A 21,550-nucleotide genomic window follows, 5' to 3' on the forward strand; every position below is an offset into this window, starting at 1 on the left:
CTACACTGAGTGTGACGCTACGGAGCGCATCTGATTCAGGCTGAAAGGCTGAGCTGTAAACAAAGTCGTTAAAGCGGGCGGGGGGGGGCGCGAGCTGTAATTGTGTCTGCACGTGCACACTCAGAGAGCCACCTGCGCTTTAGTTCTTCTAAATGGGACATTTGGATAAAATATATAAAAAAATAAGGAAAATCAGGATCAGGAAGTTCCGCATACACTTCCCGAGAGTCCAAATCTGATTTAGAGATATTTTAATGTAACTTTTATGGTGTGAGTGTGGATTTATGATAGCTTAGCAGAAATAGTATGTAGCGACTTATTTAGCAAATATATGAGATATAACATTGAACACACCAACAGACATTTTTACAGCTAGTTTTGTCATAGAGGTATTTATTCCATCGAATCCCTTTAAATATTAGTTTTTGTCAAAGAAAATGTTCACACATTGATGTCTAGTCGCATTTTTATTTTTCATAGGAAGCATTATCTTACTTAGTCTTACCCACTTTGGGAGAAATAACTTCAGTTAGACGTTTCTTGTAGCCATTTGTCACACTGATTTCTGATTTCCCTTTCACATTTAAACGTTTCACATCAAACTCAGAACAGATATATCAAACAAAGAACCTGAGTAAATACAAAAGGGCAGGTTTTAAATTATGATTTCTTTTACTAAGGAAAAAAGCTCTCCAAACCAACCTGGCCTGGTATTAAAAATGGTTGCCCCATAACCCTAATGACTGTTCTTATCTCTTTAGCAGCAACAACTGTCATCAAGCAAATAGTCTTTTTCATCACCATGGAGGAGTTTTGGCCCACTCTTTTTTGCAGAATTTTTAAAATTCAGCCACATCAGAGGGTTTTTGTGCAGAAACAACCACTTTAAGGTCATGCCATTTCAATCAGACTGGAGCCTGGACTTTAACTAGGCCACTTTGAAACCTTCTTTTTTTTAGCAATTCAGAACTGGTCTTGGCGCTGTGCTTTTGATCATTGTGCATAATTTAGGTATGCACGAGCTAAAAAGGTTAGTTCAGATTTTTTGAAGTGATGTTCTGTGAACCTATTAGCAGTAATAGTTCCCCTACCTGTAGTAGACAGATGTCCTGCTCTGTGAGCTTGTTAAAAATATCAACAATTAGCTGGACTGGTGGAAGCTAACTGCTAATAAAATGTGTACTGTTTTAGCTGAGTTTAGCAATTTAAAATAACTCAAACTTCTAATGTTCATGTCAGTGGGATAGAACTCTGCTTTAGCAGATATTACTGGTCTATAATTTGATAACACTGTTGTTATATTTGTTGGTTTTTAGGCCAGCTGAACAACGTCTGTGTTTCTATCTGGAGTTATTGTGGTTGAGCCTGCCTGTTAACTGGGGTAAAATGAGACCCACAGTGCTTAAATGTTGTTGTGGGCTTTTCTGTGACCTCCTGGATGAATCGTCAGTTTGATCTAGGTTTAACTGAAAAAAATATCTGAATAATCGTATAATTAAATGAATAATGAGTCTCTGTCTGCTTTTGGATCTCAGTTTATCTTTATTTAGAAGTTGAAAATGGCAGGTTATAAAGATCAGTGGTTCCCAAACTTTTCCTTTTCTGACCCACAACATCCTTTAGGAGAAACATGTGACTCAAACTATCTGTACCGTCTAAGTAAATTACAGACTGCAAACTATACACATATATGTATTTTATCTATTTGTAAGTAGTGTGTTTTATCTCTTCTAACATTTACGGTATAAATTTGCTTTTCAAATATCATCAGGCCTAGTTTAGAACTCTGTGGAACACCATAACTAATTGAAAATGGTGGAATATTATTTAACATGATTACAAGTAATTTCCCTAGATGTTAGAGTCTCTGTAACAAGTTATTATGTCCAAGTCAAATATTAAACTGGAAACCAACAGGACTGGCACAGATGCAAGAATATTGTCTGTTGCAATAAAAACATGTACCGTGAATGTGTGCAGGTTAAACCTTTTTGAGATTTCGCAAAAGGCAGATGACATATTAGTCTACAATTAGATGAAACATTGAAAACGGGGGTCAAATGCCTGTTGTACATAAACTATTAAAAAGGACAGTAATCTTCAATTGTACAGAGGTGTTATTTACCAGTTGGACATCTCTAAAAAATTGTGCTCTTGGTGTCTCTTAGGTTAGACATGAGAGTATAACAATAATAATATGATTTTCTCAAACAATAATTTCTTATGGCTTCAATCATTTCTAAGACGACAAAGAGTCTGTAAGAGCAAACGCAGAAATGTCATTATGTGATTCACACCGATCTCCATCTTTAAGCCTCCACTGCATCATTTTCAGCTCTAAAGCTGCAAATCCTGTGAGTCATACCTTGCTGCTGGCGTTTGGACTTTATGTCGCATTCCATGTTACAGAAACCATAACTTTCCCATGACAGCGTGAACACAGATTTTATGCCCTCAGCCCTCAGAAAATGTAAGCTACATGAGGCAGACATTTTTGTATGTGCAGCATCAAGGTCATTGTCCTGTACACTAGGCTAAATAGATGACTTTCTAGTTTTTGTTAGTTTGTACAACAGCTTGTTTATTTAAAGATATCAAAAATGTTTAATGGAACAAGCACATTCTCAGTGCCTTGCAAAAATATTCATAGTTCTTGAACTATGAACCCTTGAACACATTTTCGTCTCACAACCATAAACTTCAATATATTTTGTTGGGAATTCTGAGGTTCAATGTGATGCTTACAACACAAGGTTCACCACATTGTTTCCGTGCTAGTTTTCCATCGCAAAGCTTTTACCATGTCGGCCAAAAAGTCCAAATCTAGTCTCATCGGATTAGTGTCCCCTGCAAGGTCTATTGTAAACTTCTTGTAGTTTTGTTCCGACAGTGGTTTTTTTCTGCCATGTCCACCTAAAGGTCAGATTTGTGACTAAAAGTTGTTCTATTGACAGGTTCTCCCACTCTCTTCTCTGCAGCTCCTCCAGTGTTACCATGGGCCTCTTGGATACTTCTCAGATTAATGCTCTTTAACCATCGCATATTATTTTCATTTCAGTTTACAATCGTGTTCTACCTTGTGTTGGTCCATCAAAAAAGATCCCCATAAAAGACATTGAAGTTTTTTGCTTAATTCTATATTTAATTTGACTTCTGCATAGTATTGTAATTTCCATGTTTCTGAATTGCCCTGAAGTGAAACATTCGTCCAGTGTGTAGTTTGTCCAATAATTGCATATTTTTTCCTCATTTCTTATTCCATATCATCCATTTTAGATGAAATAAGGGGTTATAAATGATTCATAGCATACATAGAGCTGTCTTTGGACTGACATGCCGATTGCTAATTGCTGTACATGACAGTGAACCATAAAGAGTTATTCAGCAGGGGGCACCCTGCTGAACTGGTGCTGCAGTCGGTATTCATGGCATAAACACAAAGAATTTCCATTAAGTCGATGACATAACTGCCAGTTTACCAGTGGTTCGGCTCTTCTCTCTCTTTCTCTAGATCCAAGGGCTTAATCCATCTGAGTTATTCTGTTTTTAAAATGTGTCTTTTTGTTTTGACAGCTCAGTTGGGAGAAGGAATTTAAACAACTAATTTTTGGACTGAAATATACAAGAAGAAGAGGGCAGAAATCCATCCTGAACTAGCAACAGCTTCATCTACAGCCCAGCTTTTATGATCATTTGAGTTTCTTTTGTTCTTCTGGGCACCCAGGAGAGCTGGTTCAGGATTAAATATATACTCCATCAACAGTGACCAGTGGAGCACCTTTAAATCTTTTCCCGGGGCCTCATAGTGGAGTAACCTTTCCCAAGTAATTTCCTTATCTCTGCTCTGAGGAAGCGTCCGGATAAACTCAGCACAATTCATGTTTTCCCAAGGAGGCTGAAAAGCAGAGAACCTGCCTGGACCCTCTGGAGGCTTTCTCAGCAACTTTAGGAATCTTGGATGGTGAAAGTCTGGCTGTGGCACACAGGATGGGGAACCAAAATGCCATTACACCCAGAAGTCCTGAAGGTGGGATTGCTGAAAAGGAGGATGCAGCATTGATCAACAGAGCGACAGGTAAAATATCGCCTTTATGGTAACTATGGTAATTGTAGCTTTCTGTTCTATATTGCATTTGTTTTCAAAGGACGTTAAAAATGTTCTATAAATCATGCTACAGAGCAGTTATGTGGAGCACTTGAATAAATGTGTCAGAACAGCCCGACCTTTAATGCCAGAGCTAATGCACAGCAGAGCATAGGGTGTTATGGCAAACATACTTGTTCTAGTTTAGAAAAAGCTTTTAACTAGAACAACTGAAACCAGCTAGTTTTGGTCTAAAGTAAATATGAATGCAGCGTTTTAATGATTTGTTTAAACCATTATTTTTCCAGTGTGGACAGATCAAAAAGCATACAACTTCAGTGATTTTAAAAGATGGGTGTACAAGTTTAACTTCATTGAGTATTTTCTCTAATCCAAAAAATTTAACATACAAGCTTAAATATATACATAAATCTAACTCATATTTGGATCAATGTCACACAGCATGGTGCAGAGAAACCACAGTTTTATTTTAGCCATCAACAAGGTCTTGACATAATTTCAGCTACATATTTGACCTTTCTTCCTATCAGAAATTGTACTGTTCATTTAAATTGGTTGGCTCCCCGTCTTTATTATTTCACCCACTTCATGCAGTACTTCAGTGAAACACCCTCAGCATCACGATTCCACCACCGTGTGTGAAAGTTGTTACTGTGGGCCTAGGTCTCAAAACTTCACCTTGACTTCTCAAGACATTTTTCTTGTCATTGTGGCTGAACAGCTCAACCTTTGTCTTGTCTGACCTTAAAACCTTTCTCCATCTTTCTCCATTGATTTGGCTCATTAATGTAGGAAGCTGCATATTTCAATAAAGACTGAAAGATTTGATTCTGTCTTAGTCACCAGACTCTTAGTACATGTTGATATTAAACTTACTTCACTGTGGACAGTGACACTGGTGTTTCACCATCTTTATTGTCATACAGTGCTTTCACACCAAACCTTTGGAGTGCATTTAACGTGCCAGAGTCTGGTTTCCAGAATGGATTACGCCGGTGTGAACCCGACCCGGGCGCTGAAACTGACCGGTGAACCGTACCCTGGAATGGTTAAACTGCCAGTCTCGGCACAGTTTATCCAGACCCTTTAGTGTCTCACTTGCATTGTGAATGCATGCCAGGCCAGCATAGCAAAAGCAGGAAGATAGGATGCAATTTGAGAGCAGCGTATCTAGCGGAAGAAGGAAAACATGGTAAGAGTGCGAATCCATATACACAAGAGTTTGAAAATGTCTCGTAGTGCTACATGGAGTACTGAAGAGGTGCAGGTGCACAACTACTTTTGACAACAAAAGTAGCAACAGAAACCCAGATGAGACGAACTTTCTACTTCGTGCTACCGCCCCTGAAACAATCTGTTGCGACTGCATGACGTTGTTTGGTCCGGTCTAAAAAATCTCTGCGTGAAAGCAAACCGGGCCAATGGAAAACTTTTACCAATCCCTGGACCGATCCCTGGACCAGACCAACAGTGTGAATGCACCCATAGACTTGGACCATTGGTGGGTCTAGGGTTGTTCTATATCACCCGAATCAATTTCCTTTTATCGTTATTGGCACAGTTTGGGTCAGACAGTCGAACCTTGGGCACTTTCTTGTGTTCCAACAGGATAATGATTCCACACAACAAAACGTCAAAACTGGTTTCAGAAGGGATAAAGCAGACTACCATGAAACCCCCAGATTGGTCTGACTTCAACTGTTTTGGTCGACTGTTCTTGACACAAGGAATGATCAAAGTTAGATCTTCACTGTATGTTTTTGAGCTTCAAAAGAACAAGAACAGAGCTGAAATATGTCTATAGATGCCCAGCGCTCAATAATAGTTCTGATTTTGAAGTTCAAATATATGCTATTCACTCTGAATTTTTGCACTTCATGTCTTTAATGGGAGGAGCTTGGAGTAGAGCCACTGCTCTCCCCATCGAGAGGAGTCAGTTGAGGTGGCTAGGGCATCTGTTTTGCATGCCTTATGGACGTCTTCCTCGGGAAGTGTTCCAGGCACATCCCACTGGGAGAAGGCCCAGGGGATGGCCCAGGACACGCTGGAAGGACTATGGCTCTCGGCTGGCTGGGGAACACCTCGGGCTTCCCCAAGAGGAGCTGAAGGAAGTGTCTGGGTATCTCTGCTTAGACTGCTGCCCCAGCGACCAGGCCTGGATAAGCGGAAGACGACAATGACAATATCATTAATGTTAATTCTTAATTATCAGACTTACCCATGTCAAAACGGCTTCTTATATGAAGTTGATGTCTTTGTTCCACTTTCCCACAGGATTGCAAAATTAGAGCACACTTTTTAGAAAAAGAAGAAAACCATCATGATTTGCTGACTGGTCAGGCTAGCACATGTTGCTGTTGCAATACCAGTTTTTACCACCATATTACACCTTATTTATGCACACACAATCCAAACACTGCTATCATAAAAAATGTTTAGCATTTAAGCTAACAGCAGTTTTGATTTTCATAGCACACATGAGGGTAGGAGAGGACTGTGGGAGCACAGTCTGCTGATGCAAGTCTAGCATTGCCACTGAATTTTTTTCTATTATGAGAAATACACAAAACTCACACAGTTTATGACAATCTGAGAATGTAGCACAACAACCTTGCTTGTGTTTAAAACACTGAATGGGTCTGGGCAGACAAGCATAAGAAAGCACACACTGCTTGATGACCTCGCCACATCGACTGGTATGATGAAAATGACATAGTGGTCCTCAAAGGGAGGTTCATGGTTGAGAGTGAAATCACACAACTGTGACTTGAAAAGAGGTTACAATGGCCTGATATTGAAACTAATTAGTGAGGGTCAAGAGAGGATGCATTGTACTGTAAGTACTACAGTAGCATGTGGCATCTGAGCCTGCCATCTGGACACGTGCCTTTTACAACACCTTGTGTGGAACTGATTTGCCACAGGAGATGATAGAAGTATTGTATATCTTGGTTCACTGAATTGCAACAAGGCACAGGGGAGCTCCACACCCTACTGACATGAACAATCAGTATACTTCTACTGCCAACTCAGTTATCCATTTGATCTAATATTGTAATCACTGCAATACAGTTATAAACTTTTTCATATGATTATCACTCATCTGGGTGTTTTCCTTAAGTGAGTGTAATTTAACTGACACAGATGTTGAGAGTTATGATACATACACTTACTGCAGTGATCAGATTTTACAAAGGAAAGGAACTGCAGAAAACTGACATTTTGGGTGTAGATTCTAGCGTGTTGTTTTTTGTTTCCAGGAGGCGTCCCTGCAGATGAAGCTCAGAGCCCCAGCCCAGAGCTGCTGGCAGCCCTGCAATCCCTCGGAGAAAACGACAACTACACTCTGCTGCCGCACTCCCTGCACCAGGTGTGTGTTCTGTGTGCTCGCATGGTCGAACATTTGAGAAAAACAGGGAGGAACATATTCTTCCAGAGGGAATACAATGTGTCTTTATTTAGCCTGACAGAAACACTTTGTGTGTGTGTGGTTGTGTGTGCATTAGTGCATATGTCTGTGCTCTTATTAAATGTGGGATGTTTGTCTATGTTAGGCATGCGTTAAAATTTTTTATATTTTCTATGGTATCGGCGGTGAATAAAACAGGTTCGGCTGCATTAAATCTGCTTATTAGACATGAAAGAAATGTTTATAATCTGTCTCTGAAAATATTTTATTCCAGGAGAATACTTGCAAGAAAAAAAAGCAGCTTGTGCTGTGAATCTGTAAGAAGGGTACTTGCCTTCTTACAGATTCAAACTGTTTTTGCTTTTTTGTTACATATTTCTGATCATCAAACAAGTTTTAATATCAGATGGATTTTGGTTGGCTGATGGATATCTACCAATTTAATATCAGATGGATATTAAACTCAGGTAACAATAATAATTACAGAAGCATTTTTCAATTGACGATAAGTTAACTGTGAACCACTTTCTGTAGTTACATTTCACTAGTCAAACCCACAATAATTACTGCGAGAACCAACAGAATCGAGAAATCTCTTAAATAGAACCTGTTTGACAACATGACGTAGGCTAAGAGATGTCAAACACCAACGCATTATGTGACTCTTGCGGACCACAGTGAGTCATTTTCCATAAAGAAGAAAACAGGGAAAAGTGCGAACCTTCCCAGGAGTGGCCTGCTAACCAAAATTACTCCAAGAGCTCATTGATGACTCATCCAGGAGGGCACAAAAGAACTCTTAGGCACTACAGGCATCATTGCCTTAGTTAAGATCAATGTTCGTGACTATTAAAGGAACTGGAAAACAATGCGAACATTCCAAGACTTAAAACAGTATGTATTCAGATTCAGATTTATTCGGGTCTTTATCTAAATCTAAAATGTGTTTGATGATCTGAAACATTTAAGTGTGATAGAAGAGTACAGATTATATCTGTAAGAGAGCAGGGATACAGATTTAAACCAAAACTCTCGGCTCTTATATTTTTTTCCCTGCTGACAACCCCATTTCCCCAGCTTACAAATTACAGTTTTAAACAATTATTCTAATTAAAATGTTTCTAAAAATACTTTGGTCCAGCTCTGCTGTTTGTTGAGAAGAATCAATGCAAACAAGCAGTATTATGGTACTAGACCCCAATTTTCTCCCCACACTTACAATATGAGTAATTTGTCACCACTGTTGACGAGCTTGTAGTTTACTTTGTGTTGCAACTGCAACAATCAGACCACAGAGGGGGAGCTGTTTTCCTTTAATTAATGAGAAATAGTGAGTCACAGCTCATTTAATAAAAACTATTCCTTGTGACAAGTCGGTTTAAGAATCAGGAGCATGGTCAGAGCGGGAAAAAATAAATCTTCGTTACGCTGGGATTTCTGTTCATACAGGTCTACTTTTCTCCTTTCTTTGACAAAAACAAATCATATATATAGCCATATATTTGGTCAGCCATGAAACAGTTTTGCTTGGAATTTTTATGTGCAGAATATTTCATGGTCTGAATTCATTTGTCTAAATGTAGATATCCCCAGACAGGTAATGGGAATAAAAACTATAGAAATCTCTGTGGGTTTGTACAGAATCCTATGTTGTAAATTTGGGGTTTAAATCATGAAAAAGGAGAAAATGTAAAGCCAGATTAAACAGATAAAAGCACTTTACAAAAGTATTTTTTTTAACACCTGAAACATTTTCACATTTTATCACGTTACAACCACAAACCTCAATGTCTTTTATTCGGATTTTGTGTGACATACCAACACAAAGAAGTGCAACATAGTGGAAAGAAAAAGACACATCTTTTTTGTTTTTCCAAATAAGAACATTAAAATTGTGTGAGCATTTTTATTTAGCCTCCCCGAGCCATAACTTTATACAAGCACTTGTATGTTTCTGCCTGCTTTGCATATCTTCAGACTGAGGTTTTTGGACATTCTTCTGTACAAAATATATCAAGTTTAATCAGGTTGGACGGAGAGCATCTGTGAACATCAATTCTTAGGTTATGCCGTAAATTCTCAGTGTGATGTAGGTCTGGACTTTGACTACATCCTTCTGTTACATGTATATGCTTTGATCCAAACCATTTCATTGTAGCTCTGGCTGGATGTTTCGGGTCATTGTCCTACTGGAAGGTGAACCTCCACCCCTCTTTCTTTTGCAGCCTCAAACAGGTTTTCTTCTATCATTGTCCTGTATTTTACTCCATTCAGTTCCCCATTAACCCTAGCCATCCCCCATATTTCTGTTGAAGAAACATATCCCCACAGCATGATACTGCTAACACTATGTTTCACCCTCATAATGGGGTTCAGGGTGATGTACAGTTTTAGTTTTCCACCAAAATGGCTTTTGCATGTTGACCAAAAGGTTTTTGATCTTATCTGACCAGAGCACCTACTTCAACATGTTATTCATGTCCCCTACATGGCTTGAATCAAACTGCAAAATGGACTTCTTACGACTTTCAGCAACTTTCTTCTTGCCACGCTTCCATGAAGGCCAGAGTGCACAACAAGTACCGGTAGTTGTTTTGACAGATTCTGCCTCCTGAACTGTAGATTCCTGCAGCTCCTTCAGAGACACAATGGCTTGCCTCCCTGATTGGTGCTCTCCTTGCCCAGCCTGTCAGTTTAGTTGGACTGTCATGTCTTCGTAGGTTTGCACTTGTGCCATACTGTCACAATGTTCAGCTGATGGGTTGAACAGAGCTTTGTGACTTGAACTCAATTTAAGTTACACACAGGTGGACTCTGTTTAGTGATTAGGTGACTTCTAAATGGAATCAACTGTGCTGGATTTTATTTATGGAAATCAGAGTGAGGGGCTGATTACAAATGCACTCCACACTTTACAGATTTGTAGCTGTAAAACATTTGAAAAACATGTATTCTTCCTATAATATAATTTAAATATAAAATATATTGATTATTGTGGTTATAACGGGGTACAGTATAAACATTTCTTAGGGATATTAACAGGTTTGCAAGCACTGTAGTTAATGAAGAATTGACTCCGTTTTTTTGTATAGTCAGTTCAGACTATTATACGGACTTTTAATGTTTCAAGAGCAAAATACTTAAAATTACAAAAGTTCTTGTTAGTTTGAGACAGCTGTGAGACAATCATTATGATTTGTGGAGGGTGGGGTTTCCCCAGGTCTGACAAGAAAATTAATATTTTACAGATTTAACTAGATTGACACACCCATGAATATGTGAAATCCTGTACAAAGTTGAGTCTACGTTTTTCTCTCTTAAATATTTCTTCCTTAGGTTTCAATTAGTGATAGATGTAATCATGTATCAGTTTAAAAATGTGCAAGAGGTTCAGGCCAACAATGATGTGACTGTATGCTGTTTTTTACAGTAGCAATCTGGTCATGTGGATAAAGGTTGAAGTATTTGGATGGGAAAAAAGCCCACAAAGCCATTTTAATCCACACCATAAGCAGATTCATGTGACTCGGTGTCTCACAGGTTGTCTGCATGCTCTGCTTTGAGGCTGTTTGATCGACATCTTTGAAAGGATTGGGTAAATTTGAAGCATAAACAGCCTGAGTATCATAGGAAAACTTAACACAGGGTTCACTAAAATTGTATTTGCTGTCGGTTTACCCTTGAATGTTTTATATGCATTCTCTCACCATTTTTCTACCAGAGAAATATACCTGTGAGTAATAATGCTGTAGTTTGTCTTTAAACCTTGAACTTTTTCTTCCCTAAGATTGCGGAGACCTACTCACTGAAGCAGGACTGTATCCTTCAAACTGCACAATGACCTCATATGTCTGCATAATGCGCTGTGACATTTGCCAGTCATTTTCTTTCTTTCTTTCAGTTGAATTGTGACTGAGTCTACTGGCATATGTGATAATGTGATATCAACTCTGTGGAATTAAATGCTTCAATCTTATTTGGCTGGACCGGGATTTATTCTGTGTAAGGGTCACTGACCGGAGCAGCCTAGTGATTCAGCGGCTTTTGTTTTTATGCTCTCAGGGCCCATCCTGAGGTGAGGAAGAATGAACATTAGAGAGGCCATAGGCCAAAAGACCCGCTCCTTTCATTGTTTATGTTCCTTTCAGCCATATCTTTGTCCATCTTTTCCTTTTCTCATCCACTTATTGCTATTATCTCAGAGACACTGGGTGTTTCCCATACTTTGGCTTAAACCCCCAGAGGCGTGCCGTTGTAGTTTTCCCCAGTGCTGTTTGTGCTGTTGCCCTGGTAACAGCTGTCAGCCTGTTCTTACTGCAACGTGTTTATGTGTTTATGTGTGAGGAGAGGAAAAGAGGCAGAGAGAATTTGTAATGTATAGGGAGATATGATCCATGATTCAAAGAGAAAAACCTGTCAAACTGCAAGACGCAGTGCAGACTTTGGATGGAAACACCAGGATAAAACTTACTAACTATGAAAATATTTTATTAAACAATATGGCTTACCTTTACCAAAAGGAACCTTTTACCAAAGCATTTGCCCCTTTTTCTTGCAAACAATGGCCTTTCATCAGACCACTGGACACATCTCCACAGGACATTGTCCCTGATAGCATTTGCCAACGGTAATCTGTCTTCGTATGTTACTTCTTCCTCTCTGAGTGCCATTTCAGCCCATGTTGATACAGGACTCTTATCAATGTGGACAATGACACCCTTCTCCTTCCTGAAACGTGTGATGGCTGCACATCCCCATGCTGTTTACCCTTGTAGGTAATTGCTTAAACAGGTGAACGTGGAACCTTCAGGCATCTGGGTACGGTGCCCAAGGATGAACCAGAGATGTGGAGGTCCACAGTTGGCTTCCTGATATCTTGGCTGATTTCTTTAGATTTTTCTATTATGTCGCACAAAGAATAAGCGGGTGCCTCCATTTAATGCAGATGTTTTCAATTAACACACAAGAAGCTTTGAAAACTATGACATGATTACCTGGGCTTTCCCAAATGGTCTAAACACATCGCATATAAAGATGAAGGTTTTAGATAATACATTTAATCCATCTCTCTCATTATTCTGACATTTAGCCAATGAACATATTTTACTAACTGAAAAAGAAAGGTCTGATTTAATATCAGTGTGAAAAAAATTATATGTTTCTTTTAATGCAGTGTATTTACATATATGGCTTCAGTTGCAGATGGAAAGCCAAATGGGTCACAATTTGTGGTGTTTGTGCTACCTGCAGGTGTTGGATAAACTCTGATGTATGCTATTAACAAGCAAACCAAGACACAAAAAAGCGCCACCTAGTGTTAGACAGTGTCATGCCAAGAAAATTTGTGTACAAGTATCTTGTACCTAGTGAGCATACATTTTGTTTCATTTTTGGCCATAAAGATTTGTTTAGAAAATGTTTTGCTAAAACCGAATGATTTTTTAAATTAAGTGATCAGTGGACAAAACCTGCAAAAACTAGTTTGTTTTTCTGACTTTCTTTTTGGAGGGTTACTTTGTTCTTTAAAAAAGGTGAAAAGAAACCTAGTATTTGGCATTAATTATGTTTTTCTATTGTACCACACTAATCATCACTCCTAACAGAGATACGCACTGAATTCTGATTTATGTGAATTAATATTCTCTGTCTTCTCTTGGCCACTTTAATGTGTGTAGTAATACGGCATTATCTGCGCTTATTGGCAGCCCTGGTAAAAATGAGTAAAAACCATTTAAGGAAATTAATTTCAGCCTTTGGTTTGAATAAATGTATTAAATGGGAAACCCAGCATTTGATTTACAGTATTAAGAATAATTTACTCTAATTAAAGATTGTTTTTTCTTTCTTTCAATGTTTTAAGTCCAAGATGATGTTGCTGCAATATTTTAAAACATTTTACACATTGGGGGCCAAAAATTGTGTATTGTACTGTATGGCTACATTATTAGGCACACCTGTTTAAATGCTTGTTAACACAAATAGGGAATAGCTACTGAAATGGAAGCAACTTAGTGCATTTAGGCATCTAGTCAGGTTGAAAACGACCTCCTGAAGTTCAGAGCACATGTCAAGCAGCCACCGGGAGTGAGCCAGCACACACCAAACCAACCTACCCCAGACACTGAAAACCACCAATACACCAGCGGGCAGAGACAACAGCCACTGGCGGGTAGTGTGGCGGGGAGGAAATAGGCCCCACATTTGATGGGACCCCTAAACTGATCCAGGAGAGGGAGCAGCCCAAGACCCAACCTGACCCAAAAACCGGCGCACACAATCACAATCACACATTGCCACGTTCATGCGTATATTGTTATGTGTTGTTTTAATTATCATCCTGTTCATTTATGCCAATTTTAATAGCCAGGGAGATAAAGCTTACCTAAAACAAAGATGCAGTGTAGCTGAACGCCAATGTCTCCATTTATAATGTATGTGCCCTTTATGTAGTAGTGCTGTTTCCTTAACTGGAAATGCTATCAGACCAGTGGGCCATTCAGTTCCTACAGCTGGAAAAGCTCTACCATGAACGTCTGCTCTCCAATCTCGCAGCCCTGCAGGATAGATGGGGTACTGCATGCATCTGCTGTTTTCCAAATTGTAGTTTTTCCTTAAATTTACATTTAGTATAAGAAAAAAAAAACTGCCATTAAAACGAAATAAAGAGAAGTAATGACCTGTTTGTGTTTTCAGAGAGTGAGGTTAATGAAAAGAAGGACACAGAGTGTTGGATGCCTCCTGATACAGACAGTACAAATCAGAAACATATTGAGAGGCTGAGCCACATCTGCAGGACACACCATAGGTAAACATGTGATGTGGCGTTTCTTCTCTGCTCATGTAGCTCAAAACAGAAACAGTATCTCAAGCATATTCCTCAGATGCCATCAGCATTCATCCTGTTATCCTAATGACAGTCAGCCAAAAAAGCTTTAGGATCAATGCTTTTATGTAATCACCTGCTATCTTTGCTCCTTATGTGTCCACATCAGACATTCATAGAGCAAGGCAAGTTCTTGTTGCATGAGGATTTTCTAAGTATAAATATACACATATGGTTACAAATGTAAAAGTGCATGGCAAGTGCAGATGCCGCTGTGTTTTACAGAATACGATAGGATAGTTTAGTTCATGTTTCAATCGAAATATTGTGCTGTTCAAGCTTGTCTAATTCTAAGGTGGTCATGCTGTCTCAACAAAGATAGAAAATGCCCTCTTTTGTTTTAAAGTTTTCATAAATCTCAAACTGTGTCAAAAACTCTCTGTTCATTGTAGAATAATTCAGTCCACGCAAAGTATTTTAGATTACCTGCTAGAGCTCATCAAATGCAGCCAAGACCCATCAAAGAAAAGTGAAATAGCCCTTTAATACAATATCTATAATTATAGGAATCTTAAATCGGATAGAAGTGTCGCCAACATTAGCAAGCTGCTGTACACAGCAAATTCTTCCTATACCGTCGCAACTGTGAACAATACAGAGGGTTGCCTATACTTTGCAGCCTGAAAATGCCAGTAAGCTATTTTTTTATTATCACCAACAAGGTGGCCCTCTGAGCAAAGAGCCATAGTGCCTATAGCAAAAAAAACTCTACTGGGCAGGGCAGAAAAAATATCTGCAGTACCTTCATTTCCACTGGACTCTGCAGGTATGCATACTGAATGCAGCTCCTCTGTCCTTTCCTGTTGTTTACGAATATTTGCTGCAGGTGGATTGGATTTAGCACAGGATCAGATGTTCTCTCGTTTAGTATTTCATAAATTCAATAACAAACTGTTAAGTCTGGCTGGTCACTTGAACTCTCTCTCATCTTTTTGTTCCACATCTCTTGTTTTTCTGCTCTGTTTCTGTTGCTGTTTGGCACTGCTCAGACCATCCCTCAGCCTGGACCAGGTCAGACATGAAAACCCTCATGCCTCTTGTTGATGAATTTAGTTTTTTTCCCTGTGTGATCTTTTTGTCTTCTATGTTTCTGAAACAGGAAAACCTGAACGCAGCACTTAAAGACACTCAGATGAGGATGAAGATTCTGCAGTCTAGTCGTGATAAAGGTAAGAACACAGTGACAGCCACAACATTAACCACATTGCAATAGCTAGATGATTGGGTGAGAACATCTACAAGGAGCAGAACCAAAGAGTGATAAACAGGAAATCAGGATGCCTGTGTTGACTCCTGTCCAGCTCAGAAGGTAGTTATGATGGGGATGTGGGTGTCCTTTTTAAATTATTTTAATGTTCAGATAGGTGTGTCATTGATAGCTGGAGTGATGCTTGGATCAGTTGTCTTCTGCAAGAACTTCAAAATTCCTTCCATTAGCTTGTCCGCACACAGGTCCACCTACAGTTCCATGATAAACTATTTGCCGTCACACAGATTTCTCTTGTTTTTTTGTCACAGTAACATTGTTCAGATCATCAAATAAATGTTAGCATTAGAAGATAACATTTATAAAGGATAACATTTGTAACATAGAAAGTTTTTGGAGTTCAATTTCACAAGCCATACCCATGGCTAAATACTGCCATGCATCTACCGTTAGGAAACCACTTAAATTTGAAACTGTCTGACAACACAAAGTAGGCCAAAATATCTCAAAAGCAATTCATTATGCATGGATCTAAACACATTCAAGAACAGATGAGAAACAGATCCATGGTCTTGGGCTGCCCTATCTTCTGGATAATTTTAGGCCATCTATCACTTGTGGAGCCTATTTCCCCCCTGTCACACTCTCCGCCGGTGGCTGGTGCCTTGGTGGTTCTCAGTGTCCGGGGCTGGGTGCTCAGATGTGTGGCAACTCACTCCTGTTGCTGGTTTGGCGACAAATGGGCCCCCTTGGCTGTGTCTGGCCTCTGCTGGGTGGTGGTGTGCCCTGAGTGTAATGTCTCTGGGTCCATGGCTGGATTTGCGCCCGCATACCCTGTGGGCTCGTCACTGCAGAACCGTGGGGCTTCTGCACTGTGGCTGCTGCTCTGATCTTCTCTGGGAGGGGATGGTCCTTCCAGGGATCCCATACTTTGATGGCCTTTGGATATATGTGGCTCTGAACTCCTATGTCTCTGTCTCGGGTCCTGGGGGCAGGTCAGTTGCTCCTCACACCCACCATTGACTGTTCTTCTTGAGAAACCTTATTTACACAAGTGCCCTCACACATACACCCACAGGTGTTTGGATTCAGGTGTTAACAAATACGCAGATATACAGATCTACTCTATAATGAGCTGTGGTTGCCAGTGTACCTTTCAGTAACAGTGTTGTTGTATATGCATTTGTTGTTTGTCCTTGTGGGCTATTTTCTCTCTCTTTCTGCAGGTGTAGAAGCAGACTTCTAGGGTGCTATCCTGTATTTTCTTTATTCTTCTTTGTTTCCTTTATTCTTATCTTATCTTTAGATATTGCTTTAAAGTTTCAGCATAATGTTCATTCATCATGATGTCATCTAGTTTGTGAAGTGCACCAGTCCCTCCTTTAGCAACACAACCACACAGAATAATACTGCCACACCCGTACGTCACAGCTGGGACGTCTAAATGTAACATTGGTCAATATGGTCAAACACTTTCATTTTAATGACATCAGATCACAGAAAATGTCTCAAAAAAAAAAAAAAAAAAAGGTCTTTGTCCCTGAGTGTATTTGCAAGCTGTAATGTGTTTTTTTTTTAATGTTGCTTTTAGAGTAGTGACTTCTTCTTCTCTGAATGGCCTTTCAGCTCATGCAGGTACATGATTCATTTCACTAAGGATAGGGACACTCTCTTACCAGCTTCAGCTGGCATCTTCACAAGGTCGTTTGCTGTTGTTCTGGAGTTGTTCCACATATTTTCCCACCAAAACATGTTTTTTTCCTTGGACAGAGAACCCAACTCATGCTTGATGATGGCTGAACATTTCCATGGTGTTTATACTTGCATATAATTGTTTGAACAGATGAATGTGGCACCTTCAGGAATTTAAAAATGTACCTAAGGATAAACCAAAATTCTGGAGGTCCACAATTCTCCTTCTGGGATCTTTGACCTTGATCTCTGAAAGATTCAGTATTTAGCAAATATAAATAAATTAGTAATCTTAACTGACCTAAAATAGTAAAAATCTTGTCTGATTTATTTTCGGGCAGTGAGAGAAATTGCTTATTTATACATATTAACTGTATTTGGGTGCAGGTCTGTAAAAGAAGAGTCCATAATGTTTGATTCATTAACTTCCTTGAAAAATATGTTGTTGACCCCCTTCTTTGTTTCCCTCCCTCTCTAGCTAACATGCTCGAGACCACACATGGTGCTGAAGAGAAAGAAAAGAGCATTATCTCCCAGTCCGAGTTTTCCTCACTACAGAGGGAGGAAGAGGAGAAGAGCCAGGAAGAGGGAGAAGAGGCGTTCGAGAAAGACCAGGAAGTAGAAGCAGAGGAGCAAGCGGTGCATGGTGAGGACACACCGGAAGAAGAGGAGATGAAGGTGGAGTGGCCAGCAGGAGTAGCACAGGCCTCGGACAAAGACCTAGACAAACTCTCCAACACTGAGGGGGTAAGGGTTTGCTTTGTCACCTGCTACACCTGCTGAGTAATACTACAGATTTTTATGTGGACTGTAAATAGGTGTTTTATTAAGGGGAACAAATTGATTTTGAGATAAATGCTCCACATCTAATGTTCCAGTATTCCACACACCTTCATAATCTTTTTCACCTCTTTTTTCCTCCCATCAATCAGTGTCTGCATTAGCCCATCCACGCATGTTCACTGCTGTGTCCTCCTGCTGCCAAATGAGTTAAATTAGAGAGCCCATTGCCTGAGCCAACAAACCGTGTTCCGGCTCAGATGCTGAGCCTAGTGGGAGTGGTTCTTCACTGAGGTGAAATCAGAGATATTCCAAACATGTGACCAGAGGTGGATAGAGTAGCCAACACTTACACTCATGCCCTACTTTAATGTATTTTTACTCAAGCAGAAGTAAAAAGTAGTCATCCAAAAAATGACTAAAGTAAGAGTAAAAAAGTACTTGATATCTAATTTAATTGGCTAAAATTAGGAAAGTAGGCTGAAAAAATATAAAATGAGGTGAAAATAAGGAAAAATGAAAAAAATCATTATGAAATAAAAACATTTATTTACTTGCAGTAGCTAATGATTGTATGTTAGAACAGCGCAATTAATTTTCTATTATTAGGCCCGAGCAGGAAAACTGCAAGGGCCTATTGTAATCGCTCGAATTCTTATTATTATTCCGTTGCGTCTTTGGGGGACTATGCAATATGGGGACTTTGCCAAGCCCCTAGATGCACACGCTTTTACCCAAAATTGTCCCCCGCATAAAATTCTTGCTCCATAATGTCGTTGTCAGTGGGCGTGGCCAAACCACTTAGCCACACCCCCAAACGTGAGATAGGCCCAACCGTAAGTCGTGGAGATCTGAAATTTGGCACACTGCTAGAGCTCCTCATACCAAGAAAAAAAGTCTCTTGAGGGTATGCCCTAAAACGTACAGGAAGTCGGCCATTTTGAATTAAAGGCCGATTTTTGCCCATTTTTCACTTTTACTCACCTCGAACTTTAACGAACTCCTCCTAGGGATTTTGAGCTATTGGGTTCATATTTGGTCAACATGCAGTTAAGAGATGGGGGATTAAAAGTTATGAAAATCGTGAGTTTTTGGCCATGTTTAGGGGGCGTGTCTGGGCCACAAACTTGGCGTTCGCGCCGAAAGAGAAAAATTGCAATAACGTTCCCAAAGAAAATACAAATCACACCAAAGTTGGCATGAAGGAGGGCCTTCGGCTTCCCGACGATCCTATGGGGTCATATGCTGACATCATCAAAGCCACGCCCCCTCATAACCGGAAGTCACTTTTTTCACTCGGAAAGGTGCCTCTCTGACCCTCTTCACCCAATCAACTTGAATCTGTGTCAGAACACAGATAACTAGTGGGTCTAACTTCGTTTGAAGCACAGTAACTTTTCATAAAAGGGCGCGGCGAAGTCAGACGTCACGCCATGGCCATACGTTTGGCTCTAATTTCCACATCTGATCACATCATCTGATCTGCACCAAATTCAAGGTGATTGATCCTTGTCCAGTCCCCAACAGAGAACTGATGACATATTCGGTGGGCGTGGCCTTATTCGTCCACAGCGTCTCCTACAAAATTAGAAAAAATCAGCCCCAAGCCATGCTTTGACCGAGGAATCTGAAATTTGGTACACATATGTAACTTCTCAGGACCTACAAAAAACTCTATTGGAGCATTGGTCCAAACCCAACAGGAAGTCGGCCATTTTGGATTGAACTTGCCATTTTGACCCTCTTTTGGGCGTTTTTAGCCCGCATATCTGAGCAAACTCCTCCTACAGCTTTTGATTTAGAGACTTGAAAATCACTCAGTATACTCTTAAGGGATTGGGGATTAAAAGTTATCAAAAGCTTTTTGATACATGAAAGCGTGTGGGCGTGGCCACGCCTCAAAATATGACTTCTCGCCATAAAACACTACATTGACATAGCTCCTACAAGGAAAGTCACAGACAAATGAAACCTTCTGGGATTGATCTGCCTCCAGGCCTGAACAATATTCACTTGTCAGATGCTGACATCATCGAAGCCCCGCCCCTGACAACAGAAAGTGTCCCGTTTTCCTTTACAGAATCAGTGTTTGATGTTCTTCACCTAATCAATGTGAAACTGTCCCAAGTAACAGATAACATGATGGTCTTACACAGTCGCCAGTACTGACTGCTTTAGCTGGAGGGTGTGGCTATGATGGCGTGGCGAATTCTGATGTCACGCCACAGCCATACGTTTGCCTCTAAATTACACATGCATGGTCCGATTTACTCCAAACTCAATATGGTTGATCCTTGTCAGCCCCTAAACAGCTCTATTAGATTACATATGAATTTGGCTCAACGGCGCGCCCTACGACACTTCAAGTGCTCTAGCTCCCTCATGCCTGATCGGATCCACTTCAAACTTCCTATACATCATCATGTATCAATGTTGGACATGTTGACACAGTCAATACATTACATCACTCTAGCCCCGCCCACTAATAAACAAATGACTGTAGCTTCCATATGGAAGGTCCGATTCACTCCAAACTGAATATTCTTGATCTTTGTCAGCCCCCAAACAGCTCTATTGGATTACATTTAAATTTGGATCAATACCGTCCCCTAGGACACTTCAAGGGCTATATCTCCCTCATACATCATCGGATCCACTTGAAATGTACTATACATGATCATGACTTAATGATGGACATGTTGACACAGTCAATTGATGATGTGGTTTTAGCCCCGCCCACAAACAAACAAGCGACTGCAACGTCCTTCTGGAAGATCAGATTTACTCTAAATTTTGAATGCTTTTTGCCAAACCGAAACTCTGCATGACCGAAGATCATATGACATGTTGCTCACAGTACCACTTACTGGCGACGTGCTGAAGTGAAGCAGTGTCATCGTCGGTGGCGTGTATGAGGCGATGCCAGGCTCCTGCGGTCGCTCGACAGCCCGAGTTGCGCTGAGGGGTGCGAGGGCCTTCAAAGCTGCTTGCAGGTTTCTAGTTATTATTATTATTATTATTATTATTATTTTTGCAGCACAAGTGGCCTTTATTTTGTAAGTTCATTGACAGGAAAAGGGGTAGAGAGAGAGAGAGGGAAGACATGCAGCAAAGGTCAGCAGGCCAGTTCCCAAACACGTGACGAGGACAGCAGCCTCCGTACATGGGTCGTGCGCTTTACCCCTGTGCCACCGCCATGTCCAATGCGATGCATTTTAAATGATAATACATACTGTTTACTGTATGTTTAACCTGACCTCCAAACGGTTCAGCAGAAAGAAACAAACATTAGAACAAACTTGTTTACATACAAGACGTCTCGCTTCAACATAAACCATGAGGATGTTAGTCTGTGTCTGGTACATTTTTGGGTTAAAACGTGTTTGTTCTTCATTCAGTGCAGTGACTGGAGGTTGGTAGAGTAGCCAATGATTGTACTCAAGTAAGAGTAGTATTGCTTCAAAATAATATTAG

General features: G+C 40.1%; 1 protein-coding gene across 2 annotated transcripts in view; it reads left to right on the forward strand.

Annotated features, from left to right (window-relative positions):
* cnstb (consortin, connexin sorting protein b) overlaps nt 1-21,550 on the forward strand; it is a 30,148-nt gene that overhangs the window by 438 nt on the left and 8,160 nt on the right. The window contains exons 2-9 of one of the 2 annotated variants that reach the window (XM_047388698.1): nt 3,574-4,075; nt 7,366-7,475; nt 11,302-11,332; nt 13,998-14,084; nt 14,208-14,319; nt 15,387-15,408; nt 15,497-15,566; nt 17,775-18,043. In XM_047388698.1, coding sequence (XP_047244654.1) covers nt 3,988-4,075; nt 7,366-7,475; nt 11,302-11,332; nt 13,998-14,084; nt 14,208-14,319; nt 15,387-15,408; nt 15,497-15,566; nt 17,775-18,043 — 789 coding nt within the window. In that variant the 5' untranslated portion in view covers nt 3,574-3,987. The remainder of the gene's footprint in view (nt 1-3,573; nt 4,076-7,365; nt 7,476-11,301; nt 11,333-13,997; nt 14,085-14,207; nt 14,320-15,386; nt 15,409-15,496; nt 15,567-17,774; nt 18,044-21,550) is intronic. The other variant, XM_047388699.1, reaches the window with a different exon arrangement.

Source organism: Girardinichthys multiradiatus, chromosome 15 (genome assembly GCF_021462225.1).
Source record: "Girardinichthys multiradiatus isolate DD_20200921_A chromosome 15, DD_fGirMul_XY1, whole genome shotgun sequence".
Lineage (NCBI taxonomy): Eukaryota > Metazoa > Chordata > Actinopteri > Cyprinodontiformes > Goodeidae > Girardinichthys > Girardinichthys multiradiatus.